Genomic DNA, 23733 nt, shown 5'->3' with positions numbered 1-23733 from the left:
AGCACTAAATTAAGTGCTTGGGCGAGTACAAAATAACAATAAACGGACACATTCCCTGCCCACAATGAGCTTAGTGCCCGGAGGGGAGTGACTTGTGTCTAGAGAGGCAGTGGGGCTTAGTGGAAAGCGCACAGGTTTGGGAGTCAGAGGACGTGGGTTCTAATTCCAGCTCTGCCACTTGTCTGCTGTGTGACCTTGGGCAAGCCACCTAACTTCTCTGTGCCTCATCTGTAAAAGTGGAATTAAGACTGCAAGCCCCACTTGGGACAACCTGATTACCTTGTATCTATCCCAGTGCTTGGCACATAGTAAGTGCTTAACAAATACCATCACTGTGATTATTTTTATTATTATTATTAGAGAGGCATAGTGGATAGGCCACAGTCCTAGGAGTCAGAAGGTTATGGGTTCTAATCCCGGCTCTGCCACTTGTCTGCCGTGGGACCTTGGGCAACTCCCTTTACTTCTCGGTGCCTCGGTTACCTCATCTGTAAAATGGGGCGTGAGACTGTGAGCTCCACGTGGGACAGGGACTGTGTCCAGCTTGATTTGCTTGTATCCACCCCCCGCGCTTAGTACAGTGCCTGGCACATAGTAAGCACTTAAGAGATACCATAATAATAGTAATAATATGGCTCTTCTCGACGCCCTGCTGAAGCAACATTGACAAGTCAGTTACCGCCCCCTCAGACTACATAATATCGGGGCCGTGCCTTTCGCTCCCCTAACTCACTGACAGTTTCCCCCATCTGTAAATTATAGCGGTGCCTGTCTCCTCTGCCAATTTTAAGGCCCAAAAGGGGTCAAATCTGTGCCGTGAGGCATCCGCGTGGTGCAGTGGTGTCATCATACCGCAACACGCTCATGTAACGACGTCACGCATCGTGAGGGGTTGAGGAGGGCTAGAAATTATATGTCTCTTCACGCATCAACCGCTCAGGGGTTTCAATGAGTTTGGCTGTTCTGTCCAGCGGGGAGGACGGTTCTCCTGGGAACGGCGATCGGCTGTGATTCCGAGTGTTCCCTCTCACTTAGGAGGATATTTGCTTTCAATTAGCTGTAAAGCCTTCAATAGTCCCAACAGGAACCAGGAATTCAAAGCCAAGCAAGCAAGACCTCACTAACAATTCTAATTTTGCCGGGACCGCAGGCCCTCTCAATCAATCCGGGGTATCTATTGAGCTCTTCCTCTTGCAGAGCACTGTACTAAGTGCTCGGGAAACGACAGTACAGTAGAGTTGGTAGACAGCTCAACAAGCAAAGCATCCCTTATCTGACTTGCTCACGACTATTTCAGACAAGGTCTGCATTTCTAAATCCACCAACACATTCCTTTCATTGATTCTGGCAGTAAATTTTAATCTGGATTTCTCCAAGTACCTAGCACGGTCTTTTGTGAAAGGTGTAAAAAAAAAAAAAGAAACAAGAAAGGAAATGTAAGAGGAGAAAGAAACCACAAGGACATAAGATCTTTTCTTAGAAATGTATTTTGTAACAAAAAATATTAACATTCAAAGGAAATGTTTTTATTGTACAGGATAAAATCCTCCCTCCAAAATTCCGCTTGCTTTCTTGAGCTAATAATTCTGATAACTTTTTTGATGTTTTAAACAAGATCTAAATCTGCAGGACTGTAGAAAAGATGGCAATTACATATCTCCAAAAATACTCCTGACAGATTTCAAGGACATATTATTATCTACACGTTTTGGCAACCTCAGGTCAGCTACCGGATTTGAAAGGCACCTGGTGATGAATCACATATTGCTTATTCCTCCTGGCGTTCTTTATTTTGGTATATCACTGAAAAGGCAGAGGAATCTATTAAGTTAGAAAGGACAGAGAAATATATTACATTTGTTCTAAGCAAACGATCTCATTTTCCCTTAGCTGCAAGTTTTCCCCAGGGGGATTTACAAAAGTGCACCAGTTAAATACGTCTGTACATTTAAAACATTAAATATGCCAACGGTGAGACGTTTTAAATATCTTGCATCAAATACAATAGCACAAATATAATTTACATTATTTTGCACAGAAACATTACATCTGAAATATAACTTTAGATAGTATACAAAAATACACCTTTTCCTCTTTAGAAAAAAAAGTATCCGCAGGTTCCAGCATGATGTAACAATTTGTAAGAATAATAATAATAATAACGATGGTATTAAGTGCTTACTATGTGCCAAGCACTGTTCTAAGCGCTGGACTCAACCCTTCAGCTGTTTCTCCATTTGCGATCTGGTCAGATTTGGCCTCCCCCCGACGACCGACAGCTGAAAGACCGACAGACCCAGACAGAGCTGCCCCATTCTCCAAATCCACGTGCCCGACTTCCTAAGGTTAATAACAAACGGCAGATGCCTCTAGGAATTCATTACAAAATATAAAAACCATTGTGTAATAAAGCTTTAAGGTTGGGATAGTGCTAGAGTCCAAATTCTGCCTTTGGCCCTCACAGAGTCGTGTCCGCGGTTTGGAGGGTAGAATCCCGCTCTGAAGGTTTTAACCAGCCCTTCTAGTAGTCGGACACGGCTACGGAACACCTTCCTCGACTTATATAAAAAAAGACCTAGGAAAGACATAACAATTACCACCCAGAGTCAAGGCTCAATCTATATCCCGTACTTTAAAAGCCCCGAAATAAGTCGCGTCTTGAGCTGGGTCCAGTAATGACGGGTTGGATACCTGGATACTTATTTCTTCACCCGACCTTAGCTTAAAAAATCCTCCTACGTTTACGGAATAGAAATGGAACTCTGAATTTCCCGACCAGGATTTGGTGCTGCCTCCTTTCATCAGCGTATCGGACTTTTTAATTTTCACGTTGGTTTTCGTGACGTACACCATCAACTGAATGGACTCTTCGGCCAGAATTCCCGAAGTTTCATGGTGCCGGAAGCAGACGTTGGCGTACAGATAGTAAAACCCGTCTTGGTTGACTCTCAGTTTTCCATTGCTGAACGTCATATTGGAGATGTGTGCCCAGCCCCTGTCATGGCACCAGGATGAGAGATTCACTTTGTGGGAGCCTGGATGGACAGGAGAAATATCAGTCAGGATGCTGAGCGACTTTCTTCTCCCAATATTTTGCTGAATCAATCATGCCTCTAGTCAGAGGGGACGGGGAATCGGGTTTCTAAAGCTGCACTGGGATGGCCGGCTTCTCGTTCCCTTCTACATCCAGCATCCCTCCCGGGATGGTCCTCCCGACATCACGGAAGGAGGTTGGCAGGAAGAAGAAGAGAACGAGAGCCTGGGTCCAACCGAGAAGCAGAGTGGCCTAGTGGATGGAGATTGGATTTGGGAGTCATGGGTTTTAATCCCGGCTTCATGACTTGTCTGCTGTGTGTCTTTGGACAAGTCACTTCACTTCTCTGTGCCTCAGTCACCTCAACTGTAAAATGGGGATGAAGACTGTGAGCTCTATGTGGGACAGGAACTGTGTCCAACCTGATTAGCTTGTATCTACCCCAGACGTTTGTGTAGTGCCTGGCATATAGTACGTACTTAACAAATTCGAACCCCCTCCACCCTCGCAAAAAAAAAAAAAATAACATGATCTTCTCAAAGCAGTGAAACCTTGATATGTCTGGATGGACTTGTTATGAATTCTTTCTCCTCCACCACCTCTATTCTTTCTCTTCCTGTCCTTTCATACACTTTTCTGCACCAAACGGAAAAGTTGGCTCGATGAAACAGAGTAGGCGAAAACACTGACGGTATTTCACCTCAACTGTAAAATGGGGATGAAGACTGTGAACTCTATGTGGGACAGGAACTGTGTCCAAACTGATTAGCTTGTATCTACCCCAGAAGTTTGTGTAGTGCCTGGCATATAGTATGTACTTAACAAATTCCAACTCCCTCCACCCTCACAAAAAAAAAAATATAATAACATGATCTTCTCAAAGCAGTGAAACCACGATATGTCTGGATGGACTTGTTATGAATTCTTTCTCCTCCACCACCTCTATTCTTTCTCTTCCTGTCCTTTCACACACTTTTCTGCACCAAACGGAAAAGTTGGCTCGATGAAACAGAGTAGGCGAAAACACTGACAGTATTTCACTCGACTTAGTGATATTGTACAACCGTTATTCACATATTTCGCAGACTTTGGAATAGCAGTACAGATGCGGGCGTTACTGTATAGTCACGCAAGGACTTCTTTTCACTTTTAGAGGATACCTGAGACAACCACAGTCTGAAAGTGAGAAATTTTTGCCAGAGGGCAACCATAATTGTTCTGTAAGTACTCGGACCAACGCGAGCCGAGGATACAGTACTCCGTCTAACGTTTCTCCATGGAGGATGTAATAAATCGCTTCTTATGCCTCAATAAAGGTCATTACATTCATAGAACTCGGCACTTTACAAGCAAAGTATATTCTATTCATCCCTACTCTGCCCCCCCCCTTTGGGATTTGGTTATTATTGACAAAATACTCGATATGAGTATCCTTTTATGATTGGATATCCTGGAACCTTTCTAAATCCTTAGACTCTCCTGGTTCCCACCATATTTCTCTGCCCTCTCAATCTCTTTTGCTGTCCCTTCTTCCATCCCTCACTTCTGCGCAGTAGATATCCTATAAGGTCCTGGTTCTGTTATTCGTCTCACACCAAACTCACTCTCCTGGAGTGTGAACACTCTCCTAGCTCCAGCTACAACCTGACCTGCATACGTACCTCTCCTGCCTCAGTTTCCCAGGCTGCTGTATAATCCTGCATTCCCTCTTGCCTCCAAGAAACAGGCACATAGGTGCCTTGTCAGCACCTCAAATTCAAGAGGGCACACACTGAACTCATCCTTTCATTCATCAAATCTGATTTTCAATCAATCACTCAATGGTATTTAATAATTTCAGTATTAAGTGCTCACTAGGTGCCAGGCACCGTACTAAGCGCTGGAGTGGATACAGGCAAGTCAGGTTGGACACAGTCCCAGTCCCATGTGGGGCTCCCAGTCTCAATCCCCATTTTACAGATGAGGGAACCGAGGCCCAGAGAACAGACGTGACTCGCCCACGCAGCAGACAAGCGGGGGAGCCGGGATTAGAACCCATGACCTTCTCTGCACAGAAAGCACTGAACTAAGAGCTTGGAAGAGTATAATACAAGAGAGTTGGGTATCTGCCCACACGGAGCTTTTTCAGGTGGTGCTTACTATGTGCCAGGGACTGTTCTAAGTGCTGGGGTAGATACAAGGTAATCAGGTTGGACACAGGCCAATGCATACATGGGGCTCACAGTCTTAATCCCCATTTTACAGATGAGGTAACTAATGCACAGAGAAGTGACGTGCCTTGCCCAAGGTCACACAGCGGACAGGCGGCAGAGCTGGGATTAGAGCCCAGGTCCTTCTACCATCTACAGGGGGAGATAAAATAGATTACAGATAGGGGAAATACAGGATAAGAATATTTAGCTAAGTTCTGTGGGGCTGGGGTGAGTATCAAAGTGCTTAACAGCCAAATGTGCCGTTTACGCAGAGAGAAGGGCAGATAGGGGAAATAAAGACTTAGCCTGGCCGCTAAGGCCGCTCGGAGGAGTTGTGAGTTTAGGAGGGATTTGAAGTCGGGGGGAATCCAGGACTATCAGATATTAAGAATAAGGGAGTTCTAGGTCCAAGGGAGAATGTGGGCAAGATAGATGAGATAATTAATAATAATTATGGTATTAAGCACTTACTATGTGCTTACTTACACAGAGAAGTTAGGGGTTTAGAGGACTGTAGGGTGCAGGTTGGGTTGTAATAGGAAATCAACAAGGTTGGGTGGGCGGGAGAAAATCTATAGGAACGAGTATCTTTTAGACTGTGAGCCCACTGTTGGGTAGGGACTGTCTCTATGTGTTGCCAACTTGTACTTCCCAAGCGCTTAGTACAGTGCTCTGCACACAGTAAGCGCTCAATAAATACGATTGATGATGATGATGATGAGTATCTGTCTGATGAAAAGGTGGATGGGCAACCGATGGAGGTTTTTGAGGAGTGGGGAGCTATGAACTGGACAGTTCTTCAGAAAAAAATTCAGGCAGCAGAGTGAAGTATGGACTGGTGAGGGGAGAGACGGGATGCCGGGAGGTCAGCGAGTAATCAAGGCGGGAAATGATGAGTGCTTGCAGTTTGGATGGAGAGGAGAGGGTGGATTCTAGAGATTCCGGGAAGGAAGAATAGACGTTACTTCATGACAGATTGAATTTATGCTCTGAATGAGAGGGAGGAGTCGAGGAACGTGTCAAGGCTACAGGCAGGGTGGGTGGTAGGGTGGATTACGGTGATCGGAAAGTTGAGGGAGGACAGGATGTGGATTATCGTGTATCAAGTCCAGCATTTAGCACAGCACTTGACATTTTTATTATCACAGTCAACATCACCCCTTACTCATGACTCAGCTCTCAACCTTGGTGGCATCTTTGACTGCTCGTTTTTATCTCCGGTATTCATTTTGTCTTTTCAATTTCCCATCGTATTTCCTAGATCGATCCCATCTTCTCCAGCCTTGTGACCACTGCCCTAGTCCAAGCCCCGCTCAGATCCTGGCAGGATTACTGCATCAGTGTCCATATTGCTCTCCATTCCTCCAATCTCTCCCCTCTTCTGTCTATTCTACTCTTAGCTGCCCAGATAAATGCTACATTAAATAAAGCACGGTCCGGAGTGCAGCGGGTTCTTCCTCAGAAACCCACGAGAAGCAGCGTGGCCCAGTGGAAAGAGCCCGGGCTTGGGAGTCAGAGGTCATGGGTTCTAATCCCGACTCCGCCACTTAGCTGTGTGACTGTGGGCAAGTCACTTCACTTCTCTGGGCCTCAGTTTCTTCAGCTGTAAAATGGGGATGAAGACTGTGAGCCCCACGTGGGACCACCTTGATTACCTTGTATCCTCCCCAGTGCTTAGAACAGTGCTTGGCACATAGTAAGCGCTTAACAAATACCAACATTATTATTATTATTATTATAATGGCTACCTTCTACTCTCCCAAGCAAACTCATGAACATTGATTTCAAGACTCTCCTTCTTACCCTTCTGCTCTCTTCTCCCACAACACCCCAGCTCTACCTCTCCACTTCTTCCAAACTAAACGCCCAAATGTACCTCGCTCCTGATGGTTACATTTCTGACCGACTCCGTGTGTCCTTCTCCTGCACAGACTCTCTCCACTCATCTGCCTGAGCACATCCTTCCTCACCTTGGAAGTTCTACATAAAATCCACCTCCTTACGAGACAGTCCAATCAATCAATCAATCAATCGTATTTATTGAGCGCTTACTGTGTGCAGAGCACTGGACTAAGCGCTTGGGAAGTACAAGTTGGCAACGCATAGAGACGGTCCCTACCCAACAGTGGGCTCACAGTCTAGAAGGGGGAGACAGAGAACAAAACCAAACATATTAACAAAATAAAATAAATAGAATAGATATGTACAAGTAAAATAAATAAATAGAGTAATAGAGTAAATAGAGTAATTCCAGATCAATCCCCTCCACCCTGATCATTCAGCTACTGATACTAGCTCTTTTAGTATTCTAGACGTCTAGACTGTGAGCCCGTTGTTGGGTAGGGACCGTCTCTATATATGTTGCCAACTTGTACTTCCCAAGCGCTTAGTGCAGTGCTCTGCACACAGTAAGCGCTCAATAAATACGACTGAATGAATGAATTTATCTTTTCATAGTTTATCTCTATTTGTATTTTCTATCACTATAGAAAGCACCACCATCCTTCCCGTCTCAAAAGCCAGTAACCTTTGTGTTATCGTGACATCTCTCCTTAATAATAATAATAATGGCATTTATTAAGCACTTACTACGTGCAAAGCACTGTTCTAAGCGCTGGGGAGGTTACAAGGTGATCAGGTTGTCCCAAGGGGGCTCACAGTCTTAATCCCCATTTTACAGATGAGGGAACTGAGGCCTAGAGAATAATAATAATAATAATAATAATAATAATAATAATAATAATAGTAATAATGGCATTTATTAAGCACTTACTATGTGCAAAGCACTGTTCTCAGCGCTGGGGAGGTTACAAGGTGATCAGGTTGTACCAAGGGGGCTCACAGTCTTAATCCCCATTTTCCAGATGAGGTAACTGAGGCACAGAGAAGTGAAGTGACTTGCCCAAAGTCACAGAGCTGACAAGTGGCGGAGCTTACTATAACCCACCCCCCATACTTCGCTTCTCTAATCCCAACCTACTAATTGTACCTTGATTTCTACTATCTCACCACTGACATATCGCCCACGGCCCCTGGCCATGAATGCCCTCCCACTTCATATTCATTCAATCGTATTTATTGAGCGCTTACTGTGTGCGGAGCACTGTACTAAGCGCTTGGGATGTACAAGTTGGCAACATATAGAGACGGTCCCTACCCAACAACAGGCTCACATATCTGACAGATGATCACTCCCCCCCCACCCAAAGCCTTATTAAAACCACATCTCCTCCAAGAAGCCCTCCGAGACTTCGCCTTCATTTTCCTCTTCCACCGCTCCCTTCTCTACTGCCCTTGTAGTTGTACCCTAGGGAAGCAGCAAGGCTCAGTGGAAAGAGCTCGGGCTTTGAAGTCCAAGGTCACGGGTTCCAATCCCGGCTCCGCCACTTAGCTCTGGGACTTTGGGCAAGTCACTTCCCTTCTCTGGGCCTCAGTTCCCTCATCTGGAAAATGGGGATTAAGACTGTGAGCCCCCCCGTGGGACAACCTGATCACCCTGTAACCTCCCCAGCGCTTAGAATAGTGCTTTGCACATAGTAAGCACTTAATAAATGCCATTATTATCATTATTACTATCCCTCCCACTGCCCCACAGCATTTCTATGCATAACTGTAATTTTTTATGTTAATGTCTGTCTCCTCCTCTAGACTGAAAGCTCCTTTTGAGCAGAGTACATGTCTACTATGTTATATTGTACTCTCCCAAGTGCTTATTACAGGGTTCTGCCCAACTTGTACTTCCCAAGCGCTTAGTACAGTGCTCTGCACACAGTAAGCGCTCAATAAATACGATTGAATGAATGAATGCACAAGACAAGTGCTCAATAATCACGATTAACTGATTGACACTCCGTTTAGGTCTACCCATCTTTCCCCAGTAGACCGTAACCTACTTTAGGGTAGAAACCATACCATCAACCTTCTTCCAGTGCTCTGCACACAGTAAGGTCTCAAAAAATACTGTAGATGATGAAGATCAGTGCGGGGGACACCTAAAAATAATACTAATATGATACCTATGTTTGAGAATCACAAATAACTCTTTCTGGCACTCCATGCCAACTGAGAAATACTCAATATGGGAGAAGGCAGCTCCTCACCGACACGTTTAGCTCTAGCGTGGGATGACTGGGTTGGATCGGGATGAGGTAAGCTCTTCTTGTAGCTCCAAGAATTCCCGGGATCCCGCCTGTGCCCTCAGCAGCCGGACACCTAAATCCCGGCAGTGCCCTGCGGCCAGAAGTTGATTTACCATTTCCCCGCCACCCCCCCTACCCAACTCTGGACCCGATCTCTGGCCAGCTTCATTCATTCAGTCGTATTTATTGAGCGCTTCCTGTGTGCAGAGCACCGTATTAAGCGGTTGACAATAAACAGACACATCCCCGACCCGTAATGCGTAATAGCTTTGAACCCTCTTCTTCATCTTTCACATTCATCTCCCCCGTCGCCCCCCAAGTGGCTCCCAGCTTAGTCAGGGAAGGCCTCCTGGAGTAGATATACCTTCAATAATGCTTTGAAGGTGGGGAGAGGAACTGTCGGATATGAAGAAGGAGGGTTTTCCAGGCCAGAGACAGGACGTGGGCGAGAGGTTGGTGGAAATACAGCCCTCTTCTCCCCTCGCCTCAGCACCCGCCAGGAATCCCAGCCTGGATTTTAAGCTCGCTGGAGTCAGGGAATGTGTCTGTTTATTGTTATAGTGTACTCTCCCAAGTGCTTAGTACAGTGCTCTGCACACAGAAAGCGCTCCATAAATATGACTGTCAGTGGTGGGCAGATCCACCCTGCTTTAGAGCACATAAGGGTGACAGCGGGATGTCCCAGCATCTCCCTGGCCACGCAACAAGTTTCTGCAGATGCTGAAGCCTGACACTGAGGCTCAGAGAGGTATTGGAGCCCACCATTTGTGCTATGAAAAGCCTTGGGAACGCCTCAGAGCTAAAGACGGATCCCTCGGTTTACCTTACAAGGCCTAATCAGTGACCTGATCGCCTCAGTCCATCCCACTGCCCTGTTGGCATTACTGGTATTCCACCTAAGCAGAAGTCGGATGGGGCCACAGCTATTCATCAGCAACAAATTCCAGCTGGGTTTGTTGGAGGGGAAAGAGGATCCAGCAAATCCCTCCGAGTGGCCGTAAATTTATCGATGCCAAAAGCCAGCTGGGACCTTCTTCTGCTCCCTGTAGCCTTGTGGGAAACCTCCTGACTGCAGTACACCCATATTTAGTTTTATCTTGGTACTGTAGGGCTGAAATATTCCTTTAGGGCACTGAGCGCTCGCTGCCAACTAAAGGAACAGGATATAATCGTCTGGAGGGAGCACTGGTCAAGAAAAAAAGGGGGCAAACCCTAATTTTCTGCACCGCAAAGTCTGTTAATTCAGAAAATAGACCTAATAGTCCATCCAGAAAAGCAAGAGAAATTGTACTGATTTATTGGAACACCACTGCCCTTGCCAAAGAGACTTCTGCTTGATATGCCGTTAAAATCAAACTGCCAAGAAGAGGCATCAGAGCAAAACTACACACAGTTGATGCCTGTTATTCACTACACTCATTTTAAATTCCCTATGTCCAAACAGCCCCCACAAAGAACTGTCTTCAATCAGAGCAAATTACTAAACATTTACTGAGTGAGGCTTTTAAAATCAATCTAGATAAAAATCAAATTTGTTCACAAAAATGTTTTCACTTATTTTGGAAGGTTGGTAAAATCTTAGTCTTGCCCTGAAAACACAGGAGATTTACGATGCTGTAAATTCTGCGATAGTTTTATATCAGCATAACTTCAGGATTGTGGAAATCCCTCCGGTAAACGCTCGAAATAGACAAAATGACTGGGGCTAACCTGATTTGATTAATTCATGTTTTTGGCATATTTGAAAGTCAGTGGGCATTTTGGTAACACTTCCTACTTGCTGGGTAAAAATGGAATCGTGGGGTCCTTTCCTTCCACAGCTCTGGGCTTAAGTGGGACCCAATTAATTCCTAGTTTACTGGCTAAGGGTCCTTGCATTGCAGAAAATGGATGGTATTTGTTCATCTTGGAAAAAAAAATCAGATCTCAGACATTTGAATAGGTGAGCATTTACTAAATATCCACAGTCACGATTAATCAGATTCAAAGACTTGAGTGTGAAATCTTTGTTACAGACACCATTAAAAGAGCTCTGAACCAAGACCAGTATTTTTCACATTTGAAACACATTTACACCTTAATGTTAAAGTTTTTAACTCAAAGTGAAGAGAAAACATGTGAAACACATTTATGCCTTAATGTTAAAGTTTTTAACTCAAAGTGAAGAGGAAATGTGATTATTAGAGTGAGATAAGCTGTATTTCTGACTTGGTGGCCCCTGACAACTTGGGGGAAATAGACAATGTGAGGATAGTGTACCTTTAGGAAGGAAAGTTCCAGAGAGACAGGAAGGGCTGAGAGAAGCAGAACTGAGCGTGAGAGACTCGCTCGCATGTAGCTAAGTCCTATAAATAAACAAGTTATTATTGTTTAATGAAATACACAGCAGCTAGATTGGCTATCAGTGAAAAATCCCAACAGTTGTCCCAGGAGTAAAATCAAAACAGAATCCAGAGCTGTGAGTGAGAAGAGCAAGGATCACCTTTGTCTTTAAAAATGACTGTAAATTTTACTTGTGACTGAAATTGTGTGGTCTATGAGCTTAACTTGTTCCTGAGAATAAGGAGACTAAGTCGAAAAGGTTCTATTATTCCTAAATACAGCAGGTGAAGAAGGAGCCTCATCATATAGTAGCCAAAAAGAATAGCCAAAGGCTAGCCTTCCTGATTACAGTAGCCTTCCTCTCTGACAGATGTATTCCTAGGAGAGCTCATTACTGGCAAAAACAGCATTCGCAAACTGTCGTTTTACTGGCATGCGTTACAAACTCTTCTGAGAAATTCCCTACAGTTTAGAACTCAAGAAAATGAACGTAACTACGGCTCAGGATTCTGATTTTATATGGCAATGCCTCCTCCTTTCACTCAGGCCCTGGCTCTCCTTCACAAAGGTGTCATCTCGTCAACAGCACGGACGGGTGGCTGTTTTTGACGGCAGCGATGCCGCTTGACTCTCCCTACCTAGAATGAAAGCCCCTCATTGGAAGGGCGTACGTCCTGGGCATCTGCTGGAGGCTCTAATGCACTTCACGCAGACCATGGCACTCACTTGGCACACGGACATACCACGGTCATTGTCGTTGCTAACAAAAATTACTCATAACAGTGATTACTGAAACAATAATAATGGCATTCTTATTATAAACACAACAGCAGAAAACCAACCCATCAGCAGGACTCAAGAAAGCTATTTCCTTTTGAAGGAGTGGGAACTTGAGCAGATATGACACATAATGCAACCGTTTCTATGACTTTGATTGACAGGAGGTATTTCAGGAGCAATGTCCTGGAGCGATTTATACTCTCGGAAAGAAGGCGGTGGACGAAAACCAAAGTTCTTTCTTTAATAAGCCTCCAAGGAATCCTGAAGTGTGTGATGAGGGGAGGGGGTCGGAGGGTGGATTTAACCAAATAGGAACCGGCAATTTTTATTTCCTTTTCATAATACCATTCACAGGTTAATTCTCCTTGGTATTTCAGAATTTTCGTTGGTTAAAAAGCATGTGTTTTCAGATGTGAAATGATGACAGAAGCCATCTGAGTTTCTACTGTTCTGTTTATCAGAGGACAGTGAGGTGGTGGAAAGTGTTAGATACAGTGCTCTGCACACAGTAAGCGTGCAGAAAAAACGATTGAAATGAATTTCTTATAAAACATCAACCTGAAGATGAAATGTTTGCAATCGGTGCTAAATAATCTGTCAGAGTTGCAGTTTTAGTCTTTACCTGATTCCTTCAGTCAAGAGGGATGTATATATTGCTATTTACTATAAAACAGATGTTAAAAATAAGGTATCTTAATAAACCAAGGTCCGGGGGTCCTCTCTATTTGTGTGATAAAACGCAAAGACCTCTAACGTATTTTCTGGCGAAACGGAGAATCATTTCACTTCTGAGAAAGTTGGGTTGGAGAGGTTGCCACCCTTTAAAGGCGAATTATCTATCTTTTCAAGGGAAGAGACAGAGTTCTCAATTGTATAGTAACAGGAAGGTTTAAGTTTCTCCCACTGATTTATGAAGATAATTTGGACAGAATGGTTTGGCTGAATTCAAGCAGAACTTACCTGAGGGAATATTAGTGCCATTTATAGTGAGATGGGCAAACGCCTGTTGCTCAGGTTTGCTTATCCTGGCCAGATCTAACCACGAACCTTCCATTATTGCTGGAGATGAGAGAAGTCATGTTAGCTCACAGCACAGATCCACCAGGATTTCAAATATCTACACTGACCAGGGCTTACCTTTTTCGGCTTTTGTATGCTCTTTCCCAACAATATGCTGCAGTTCCTAAAGTGAAAATAAAATAAATGGCTTAAAAATGCAGCTGAGGGCATGCTTACATTTTCTGCAAGACATTTTATACTAGTGGTCATGCACTTATTCTTATTAAAATTCGATGAGGCATTATGTCAATGGTTGGATGAATTCACCCCAGGAGATATCCTTCAGATAGTAGAAACATTGCAGTTGATAAAACAGGGCATGATTTAAACAGGGAATAAGTTCTCCCGTAGAGCAAGTTTTCAATAAGCACTTTGGATGGAACACCACGGAAGAATGAGGGAATGCTTTTCCCACAAAGGATGACTGTTTGGGTAAAATGCAATCCACAAACACGCACGAGTAGATGTAATGGAAGAAGAGACCGTACAGAGATATATAGAGACCGTCTCTATATGTTGCCAAGTATAATGCAATCCACAAACATGCACGAGTAGATGAAGAAGAGACCATATAGAGATATATAGAGACCGTCTCTATATGTTGCCAAGTATAATGCAATCCACAAACAAGCACGAGTAGATGTAATGGAAGAAGAGACCGTACAGAGATATATAGAGACCGTCTCTATATTTTGCCAACTTGTACCTCCCAAGCGCTTAGTACACTGCTCTGCAAACAGTAAGTGCTCAATAAATATGAATGAATGAATGAAAAAAGAAGAAACGAACACAACTATTACACTAAAGGAGAACTGACCGTACAATGAAAAACGGATTGTCCATATTTATTGTATTTGTTAAGCAAGCAAAGCTGAGGAAAAGTCATGAATTAGACGGTGCAATTTGCCCAGAAGGGGCTCACAGCCTCAGAGTGGGTGGGATGAGGGCAGAGGGGAAACACACCCATTGGGAAAGATATGGCCAGGCAAATTAAGAAAAACACAAGAGAAGCAACATCTTGGGCTTCAGTTAGGACTCCCGTTGGCCAAAATAGTCACAACTCACCCATGATTCAGTGGGCACGCGTTTAATTCTGTTGTACTCACCCAAGCACTTAGTACAGCGCGCCACACATAGTGAGCACTCAATACCATTTATTGATTGATTGGCCCGCCCATCTCCCCCCTCCAGAAGACAGGCCCTCTCCCCCCGGGAATTGCGGAAGGGAAGTGCCGTGACTTCAGGATCCATCCCACAAACCCTGGAGCCCCGATGTCAGGAAGCGCAGAGCGGTGCAACTGCAGCCCGCTTCTGCCTGCCTGACAAAGATGGCAGACACACAAACGGAGAGGTGATTGAACTGGAAAATAATCGGAATACGTGATCATTTTGAAAGCGAAAGAAAATGCTTTTTAAAGTACTTTCATTAGTGTGACAAGCTGGCAGGGACCCAGAGAAGGTCTACACATGGCCAACAACCTGGATCAAGACAAGCAGACCCCACCCATTCGTTCATTTATTCAATCGTATTTACTGAGCACTTACTGTGTGCAGAGCACTGTATGAAGTGCTTAGGAGAGTACAACAGAACAATAAACAGACACATTCCCTGCCCACAGTGAGCTTACAGGCTAGTCTCACCCCTCCGACCCCCACACAATACAGGTCATCTGAAACCAGCTCTCAAGATCCACCAGGTGCCTGAGAAAAGAGAGTCCTAGGCTGTTGGGTTTCTCTTGGGAGAAAGAGACATACACAGAGACAAAGAGAAAGTCCGCTTTGAAAAAAAGTCTTCTACCTAATGTGTACTGCAGCAAGATCATAACATCGCCCTTCATTGCTGTTCATTCTGTAGCTTCTATTATCTCTCCAGAGCAAAAGAAAAGAAAGAAAGCCAACCACATTTCTAAATGTCACATTTTATTCGTTATCTGGGGAAACCACAGGACAGTGAGCTTCATGTGTGTTTATGACCCCTGGTAATCAGACCAGGTTACTTAGTAACCGCCAGCACTGGGTAACTGCATTCTCGCAGGCCTGAACATATATACTGTAAGTTAAATAGATATTGTAGTAGCCGAATCAACTGAACACCAAAAAATAACGTCCTGATTTCTAAAAGGCATTCTCTGGTCAGAATGTGAGGCTGAAATCAGTATTTCATAATTTCCAGAGGAAAAATAATTGCGTGGATTTGCTGTTGAAAATTTCACCATATCCTCTGAGTGCAGTTTGAGAGTCCAGAGAGTTAAGTATGCTCTCCAAAGCCACATAACCTAGAGCATATAATTTTTGGTTTAATATTAATTTAGGTTGAGAGGAATAGTCCCAGATAATGCAATAATAATAATAATGATGGTATTTGCTAAGCACTTAAAACGGGCCAAGCACTGAGCTAAGATCAGGGTTAGATGCAAGATAATCAGGTTGGACATAGTCCCTGCCTCAAACTGCCCATAGACTCAGCATCTATGTTATCATACAGATAAGGAAACTGAGGCACAGAGAAGTTAAGTGAGTTGCCCAAGGTCAAACGTAAGATCAGTTCTGAGTCTCCTTCTATTTTCCATCAACACCCCCCCCCCCCATAGCAAACTCATCTCCTCCATGGTTTCAATTACAGTCCTCTATGAGGATGATTCCCAAATCTAAATCTTCAGCCCTGACCTCTCTCCTTCTCTGCTGTTCCTCATTTCCTTCTGCCTTCAGGTCATCTCTACTTGATGGTCCTGCCGACACCTCAAATTTACATGTCCCAAAAAAGAACTCTTTATCTTCCCACCCAAACCCTGTCCTTCCCCTCATCCCCATCATTACAGACATCACCACCACACTTCCTGTCTCACAAGCCAGTAGGCTCGGCGTTACCCTTGACTCCTCTCTCATTCAACCCACATATTCAATCTATCACTAAATCCTGTTGGTTCGACATTCACAAAGTTGCTAAAATCCACCCTCTCCCCTCCATCCAAACTGCCATCACGATAATCCTCTCCTCCTTGATTACTGTTTCAGCCTCCTTTGCTCACCCCGCAGCCTCCTGTCTCTCCCCACTCCAGTCCATACTTCAGTCTGCTGCCTGGATCATTTTTCTTCAAAAATGTTCAGGCCATTTTTCCCCAGTCCTCAAGAATCTCCAGTGGTTGCCCATCCACCTTTGCATCAGACAAAAACTCCTCACCATTGGCTTTAAAGCACTCAATCTGCTTGCCCCCTTCTCCCTCAACTCGCTACTCTCCTATTCCAACCCAGCCCGCGTACTTCGCTCCTCTAATGCCAGTAGTTACTCACTGTACCATCTATCATCTATCGTTTTAAGTGTTTATCAAATACCATATCATCTATCTTGCTGACCTCTCAAACTTATCCTGCCTTGGGCCTGTAACGCCCTCCCTTTTCATATCTGACAGACATTCACTCTACCCACCCGCAAAGCTTTACTGAAGGCACACCTCCTTCAAGAGACCTTCCCTGAGTAATCTCTCATTTCTTCTTTTCCCATTTTCTTCTGCATCACCCTTCCACTTGAATTTGTTCCCTTTATTCACTCCTCCCTCAGCTCCACAGCCCTTATGTACAGATCTGTAATCCATTCATTCGTATTAATGTCTGCCTCCCCTTTCCCCCTCAGACTGTAAGCTCGTTGTGAGCAGGGACCATGTCTACCAACTCTGCACTTAGAACAGTGCTTGGCACATAGTAAGCACTTAGTACAATAATAATAATAATGACATTTATTAAGCGCTTACTATGTGCAAAGCACTGTTCTAAGCGCTGGGGAAGTTACAAGGTGATCAGGTTGTCCCAAATTGGGCTCACAGTCTTAATCCCCATTTTACAGATGAGGTAACTGAGGCACAGAGAAGTGAAGTGACTTGCCCAAAGTCACACAGCTGACAATTGGGGGAGCTGGGATTTGAATCCATGACCTCTGACTCCAAAGCCCAGGCTCTTTCCACTGAGCCACGCTGCTTCTCTGTAGTACAAGTGCTTACTACAGTGCTTTGCACCCAGTAAGAGCTCAATAAATACGTTTGAATGAATAGTAAGCACTCAATAAATATGACTGATTGAACGAACTCTTTGCTAGCAGGCTTTGCTTTTCCCCTGGCTCAGCAGACCAGTATTTCTCTTTTCCCATTAAATTCAGTTCTGGGAATATTTGAGATCCCCAGTGAGCTCTTTCTACCCCAGATTCGCTTATTTCAGGCTCTCCTTCTCTTGTCTTTGGGTAGGATCTTCTTTAAGCAAATCCCCAACACCGTTCTTTTTATTTTTTATTTTTATCGTACTTGTTAAGCACGTACCATGTCCAAGGCACTGTACTAAGCGCTGGGGTGGATACGAGCAAATCGGGTCGGACACGGTCCCTGTCCCACGTGGGGCTCACAGTCTCAATCCCCATTTTACAGATGAGGTAACAGAGGCACAGAGAAGTTAAGTGACTTGCCCATGATCACACAGAAGACAAGGGGCACAAATGCCATCATTATCATTATTATTATTATTAAGGGGCAGAACCGGGATTAGAACCGCCCAGGCCCGTGCTCTATCCGTGACGCCATGTTGCTTTTTACAAGCAACTCGCCTTAGGGAAAAAAAAATCTTTGTCATCTATCCTCATTTGAATTTCCAGGACCAACCGTCCTGGCAATTACATATTGCCAACCCCATCCCTCATTCCCATAGATTTCCGTAAAATACAGTGGGCAGCTTTGAAACCTAGCCTGGGGACAGCCCCCGGCAGAAATCAAGGGACTGTTTCCAATTTGAGAAGCCATATTCCACAAAGCCAGGCAAACAACACACCCTCTCTTGCTTGGCTGAGAGCCTCCTAACTACACAATGGCCTTCCGTCCAATAATACCTGCAGTCTAGATTTGTTTTTGAATTGCAGCTGATTTTTCAGCCATTCACTGCTCTGTGGAAGACTGAAAATTGCGTGTGATGGGAAGCGTCGCCTCTGGAGTGGATGTCCAGCTGATTTGATAATGCTATCAGGAGGTTACCAGTCCATCCCGCATTTATGCTTCTTGTTTCTGACGAAGATAGTTTCCATTTAACTCTTGAAAGGAGAAGAAGAATGCATTACAGACAGGCAGGCACTGAAAAGAGCAGCGAAGGCAGAAAACTGCAACCTTCTCACATGCTGCCATCTTAAGGCAGCTTTGAGATGTAAAGAATCTTTGCAGGGTTTCCTTTTAAAAACACATTTTTTCCAGATAGTTTACAGAGTAAGAACCACTTTCTTCCATCTGGTATTCGATAAGGTTCTTCTCATTTATAATACATTAGTGCTCTTATGTAGGCTGGCTCCTTTAGTTTGCTTTTCCTTGGTATTTCATTTTCACTATGGCGCCCCGCTTCGTAATAATAATAACGATGGCATTTCTTAAGCGCTTACTATGTGCAAAGCACTGTTCTAAACGCTGGGGAGCTTGCAGGGTGATCAGGTTGTCCCACGGGGGGCTCACAGTCTTCATCCCCATTTTCCAGATGTGGTAACTGAGGCCCAGAGAAGTGAAGTGACTTGCCCAGAGTCACCCAGCTGACAATTGGCGGAGCCGGGATTTGAACCCATGACCTCTGAGTCCAAAGCCCGGGCTCTTTCCACTGAGCCACACCGCTTCTCTAGCCTGTGCTATGAATCTTCTTACCATCGGGAGTGTTATGACAGCGCCAAAGTTTGTCCTCAAATAATGAAGTACACAAAACATAGCCTTATGTAGCCCTTTAGACTGTAAGCTCACTGTGTGCAGGGAATGTGTATATTTATTGTTGAATTGCACTATCCCAAGCGCTTAGTACAGTGCTCTGCACACAATAAACACTCGATAAACATGACTGAAGGACTGAACCAAGTCAATGCTTGAGAACTTCAGGCCCCTATGAAATAGGATATAGATTTTAAAGGTTTGGCTACGTATTATTATATAAATAGGCATCTGCACAAACTTTCATTTAAAAGCCCCGCTTTTGCAAAGCCACGGGAACTTGCTTGCGGTGGTTTAAATGTTGAAGTTGTAAGCTCTCCCATTCAGACTACGTTGTTCCAAAACGAAGTCGGCAAACTTCCATTTCAGGAGTGGATGAGAGTTCCCGAAGCTTGCTTGGACATGAACTTTAGATGAAGTTACTGAGAGGGTCAGGCTACCACTGAAGGTATTTTTTTCCCCCTCTAACAATTATAAAAAAAGGCACGTTACTCGAGTCAGAAAATGAATCAATGGTAGTTGAACATTTAGTATGAGCCGAACGAAATTATATTGAATAGTCTGAAATCCTTGTGTGATCTTAAGACTCAGCGGTCCATGGTATTCCCATCAATGGGAAACAGAGGGACAAAAGCTGAATCCACATCTACCAGTTGCAGGCCATGCCTCAGTTGGCTCCCTCCCTCCGCAATGCTGAGAAAGCAGCTGGATAGACACCTATTGAATAGATATCTGATCTCGGAATAGATGTAGATATCTGAATGAGGATTCCACACCCGGTTGTCAGCTAAAGTGCTGGGTTCCTGCACTTTGTCACAAGTGCAATGTTGGCATTTCCTTAATGATACCACATTACCATAATACTGATTCTCAAATGGAAATTCTCAAGTGGAAATAGCACGGGCATGCGAGTTAAAGGACCTGGTTTCTAATCCCCAACTCTGATACGTTTCTGCTGTGTGGCCTTAGGTAACTCGCTGACCTTCACTGTGCCTTGTCTGCAAATTGGGGAGGGGGGGGGGGGAATCGTACTAAATGTTCAACTACGATTGATTCATTTTCTGACTCGAGTAACGTGACTTTTTTAATAATTGTTAGGGGGGAAAAAATACCTTCAGTTGTAGCCTAACCCTCTCAGTAACTTCATGTCCAAGCAAGCTTTGGGAACTCTCATCCACTCCTGAATCGTACTCCCTCCTACTTAGACCGTGACCCCCATGTGGGACAGGGTCTGTTCCCAACCTGATTAACTTGTTTCTATCCCAGCGCTTAGAACGTAGTAATTGCTTACCATCGGGAGTGTTATGACAGCGCCAAAGTTTGTCCTCTGATAATGAAGTACACAAAAAATAGCCTTATCTAGCCCTTTAGACTGTAAGCTCACTATGTGCAGGGAATGTGTATATTTATTGTTGAATTGTACTATCCCAAGCGCTTAGTACAGTGCTCTGCACACAGTAAGCACTCTATAAACATGACTGAAGGAATGAAGTCAATGCTTGAGAACTTCAGGCCCCTATGAAATAGGATATAGATTATATGTATATAAATAGATATAGATACCACTGAAAAAAACATAGTGACAAGAGTACCCTAATATGATTTTGTTCCAAATTGGCATATGAGTGCTACCAATCAACATCTTTTATTGAGCGCTTACTATGTGCAGAGCACTGTACTAAGGCCACTAATACCCAGCACTTAGAACAGTGCTTTGCACATAGTAAGCGCTTAGCAAATACCATCATTATTGTTATTATTATTAATTCCTTTTTAAAATAAACAAACAGCCAAAGTCATATTAATTCCTAGCTGCTTTGATAAACTGTTTCGATCCCTAAGGAGGAAACTGAGGCCCGGGAATATTAATCTCTCAGGATAACAGAGGGAGAGCTGGAATTTGAATTCTGAGTTTCCAATCAGAGGTTTAACTCAGTAAGTCACTTGGATCCATGACAATGGGTCATCTGAACAAGGGTGGTCGAAGCTACTGGCTACACAACAGGTAACTAATTCATTCATTCAGTTGTATTTATTGAGTGCTTATTGTGTGCAGAGCACTGTACTAAGTGCTTGGAAAGTACAATTCAGCAATAGAGACAATCCCTGCTCACAAAGGGCTTACAGTCTAGACGGGGGGAGACAGACATCAAAACAAGTAAACAGGCATCAATAGCATCAATATAAATAAATAGAATTAGAGATATATACATATCAAAACAAGTAAACAGGCATTAATATAAATAGAATTATAGATATGTACGTTTATACACAAGTGCTGTGAGGAAGGGAGGGGTGTAAAGGGAGCAAGTTGGGGCGATGGCGAGGGGAGGGGGAGTTGAGGAAAAGGGGGGCTTAGTCTGGGAAGGCCTCTTGGAGGAGGTGAGCCTTCAGTAGGGCTTTGAAGGGGGAATTGTGATCGGCGGATTTGAGGAGGGAGGTAGTTCGTGGGCCAGGGGTCGACGGCCGGACAGGCACAGTGAGAAGGTTCGCACCGGAGGAGTGGAATGTGCGGGCTGGGATGGAGAAGGAAAGAAGGGAGGTGAGGTAAGAAGGGGCAAGGTGATGGACAGCTTTGAAGCCAACAGTGAGCCATTTTTGCTTAATACAGAGGTCGACAGGCAACCACTGGAGATTTTTGAGGAGGGGGGTGACACACAGGTAGCACTGTCGGAGCCGGGATTATAACCCAGGTCCTCTGACTCCCAGGAACATGCTCTTTCCGCAATGTACCATTGAATAAACCCAGTCAAATGATGAGGGTGATATAGATAGTCATAAAAATGCCAGAAATGCATGGTCGGTTGTTGCTTTTTTATAGTATCTGTTTAACAATTACTAGGTGTCAGGCACAGTACTAAGCCCCTGGGTAGATACAAGCCAACCAGGTAGGATACAGTCGATATGACTTGGGGTGATGAGAATTAATCAGGGAAAACCTGCTGGAGGAGGTGGGATTTTTGGAGGGCTCGGAGCAAGGGGAAAACTGTAGTCTGACGGATTTGGAGAGGTAGGGAGTTCCAGACTGGGGTTACAGCTTGAGAACAAGGACGATATGAGCAGCGTGGCTCAGTGGAAAGAGCCCGGGCTTTGGAGTCAGAGGTCATGGGTTCAAGTCCCGGCTCCGCCAGTTGTCAGCTGTGTGACTTTGGGCAAGTCACTTAACTTCTCTGTGCCCCAGTTACCTCATCTGTAGGGGATTAAGACTGTGAGCCCCACGTGGGACAGACTGATCACCTTGTAACCTCCCCAGCGCTTAGAACAGTGCTTTGCACATAGTAAGCGCTTAACAAATACCATCATTATTATTATTATTATTATTATTCATTCATTCATTCATTCAATCGTATTTATTGAGCGCTTACTGTGTGCAGAGCACTGTACTAAGTGCTTGGGAAGTACAAGTTGGCAACATATAGAGACGGTCCCTACCCAACAACGGGCTCACCGTCTAGAAATTATTATGTGAGTGTCACATATTCTGGGAATCAAAGAACTGAGTTCTTATCCCAGCTCCACCAATTGCTTCCTGTGTGACTTTGGGCAGGTCAGTTAACTTCTCTGTGTCTCAGTTACCCCATCTGTAAAATGGGGATCAAGACTGTGAGCCCTCTGGGGGACAGGGACTGAGTCTAAACTAATTAACTTGTATTCACCCCAGCACTTAGCACAATGTCTGACACATAGTAAGAGCTTAACAAATACCATACAAAAACCTAGCGAGAGGAACCCGACGTTCACTGGGGCCGAACGAGAAGAGCAAGCTGAGGAGTAGCGGGTGAAGAGAGCAGATGGGGAAAGTTGGAAATGAGGATTTCCTCTGTACACTTCTCATGGGTGTTCATCACAATCAGGAAAGCATCTTCCAAAGAATTGAGTGGATGTGAGGTTAAAAATTAAAAATGAGTCTCTGGAAGAAGGTGGGTAAGAACGGAATTCTTGAGGTACTCCTTTCAACCCCAAACCCTCTCCAGATTCGCTGAAGACATTCCCATGGGATAGCTCTTTCTTTCGCAAGGGTGGTCGCAGTTCTCAAGGAAGTTCCTCTCCACTTTGGAACTTGCTCCCATTCCAAGGTCTCTAATGCCGAGCTCTCGGCCCTCAGAATCCAGGACTTCATACCAGACTGATGTTTCCCCTTCTCCCACAAAGGATGGGTGGCTTCCTTCATCCCCAAAAGGAGATGCACATCTTACCCCAGGAACTCTTTCCCTACCCAGCTCTCCCACAGGCCCTTCATCTGTTTGGAATAAATTCTTGCTAGGATGATACATCCTCCCTTCCCTAAAGATGCAAACCCATGAAATTCCCACTCCAAGATATAGCATTTCCTTCCTCAGGATATTCGCCCCTCTAGAATATTTTCCCTTCCACTCCAAGATCACCTTTCCCTTCCCAGTATCACTGGCTGGACTAAGGTTGAGCCCTTCGGTTTTCTCCTCTGGCCTCTTACTCCATTTCAACCCGATACGATCAGGATCATCGTACACTCT

At 44.4% G+C, this 23733-nt stretch overlaps 2 protein-coding genes across 2 annotated transcripts in view; one reads left to right on the top strand and one right to left on the bottom strand.

The window, feature by feature from the left end:
• LOC119941270 overlaps window positions 1–23733 on the top strand; it is a 147656-nt gene that overhangs the window by 7045 nt on the left and 116878 nt on the right. The gene's annotated exons all lie outside the window — the stretch shown is intronic.
• Window positions 1557–23733, bottom strand: part of TNFSF11 (TNF superfamily member 11) — a 55533-nt gene continuing 33356 nt past the window's right edge. The window contains exons 4-6 of the mRNA XM_038762210.1: window positions 13605–13650; window positions 13428–13526; window positions 1557–3035 (exon numbers count right to left, since the gene is read on the bottom strand). Coding sequence (XP_038618138.1) covers window positions 2614–3035; window positions 13428–13526; window positions 13605–13650 — 567 coding nt within the window. The 3' untranslated portion in view covers window positions 1557–2613. The remainder of the gene's footprint in view (window positions 3036–13427; window positions 13527–13604; window positions 13651–23733) is intronic.

The sequence above is a fragment of the Tachyglossus aculeatus genome, chromosome 20 (genome assembly GCF_015852505.1).
Source record: "Tachyglossus aculeatus isolate mTacAcu1 chromosome 20, mTacAcu1.pri, whole genome shotgun sequence".
Taxonomy (NCBI): Eukaryota; Metazoa; Chordata; class Mammalia; order Monotremata; family Tachyglossidae; genus Tachyglossus; species Tachyglossus aculeatus.
This window is presented reverse-complemented; position numbering and strand designations above follow the sequence as displayed.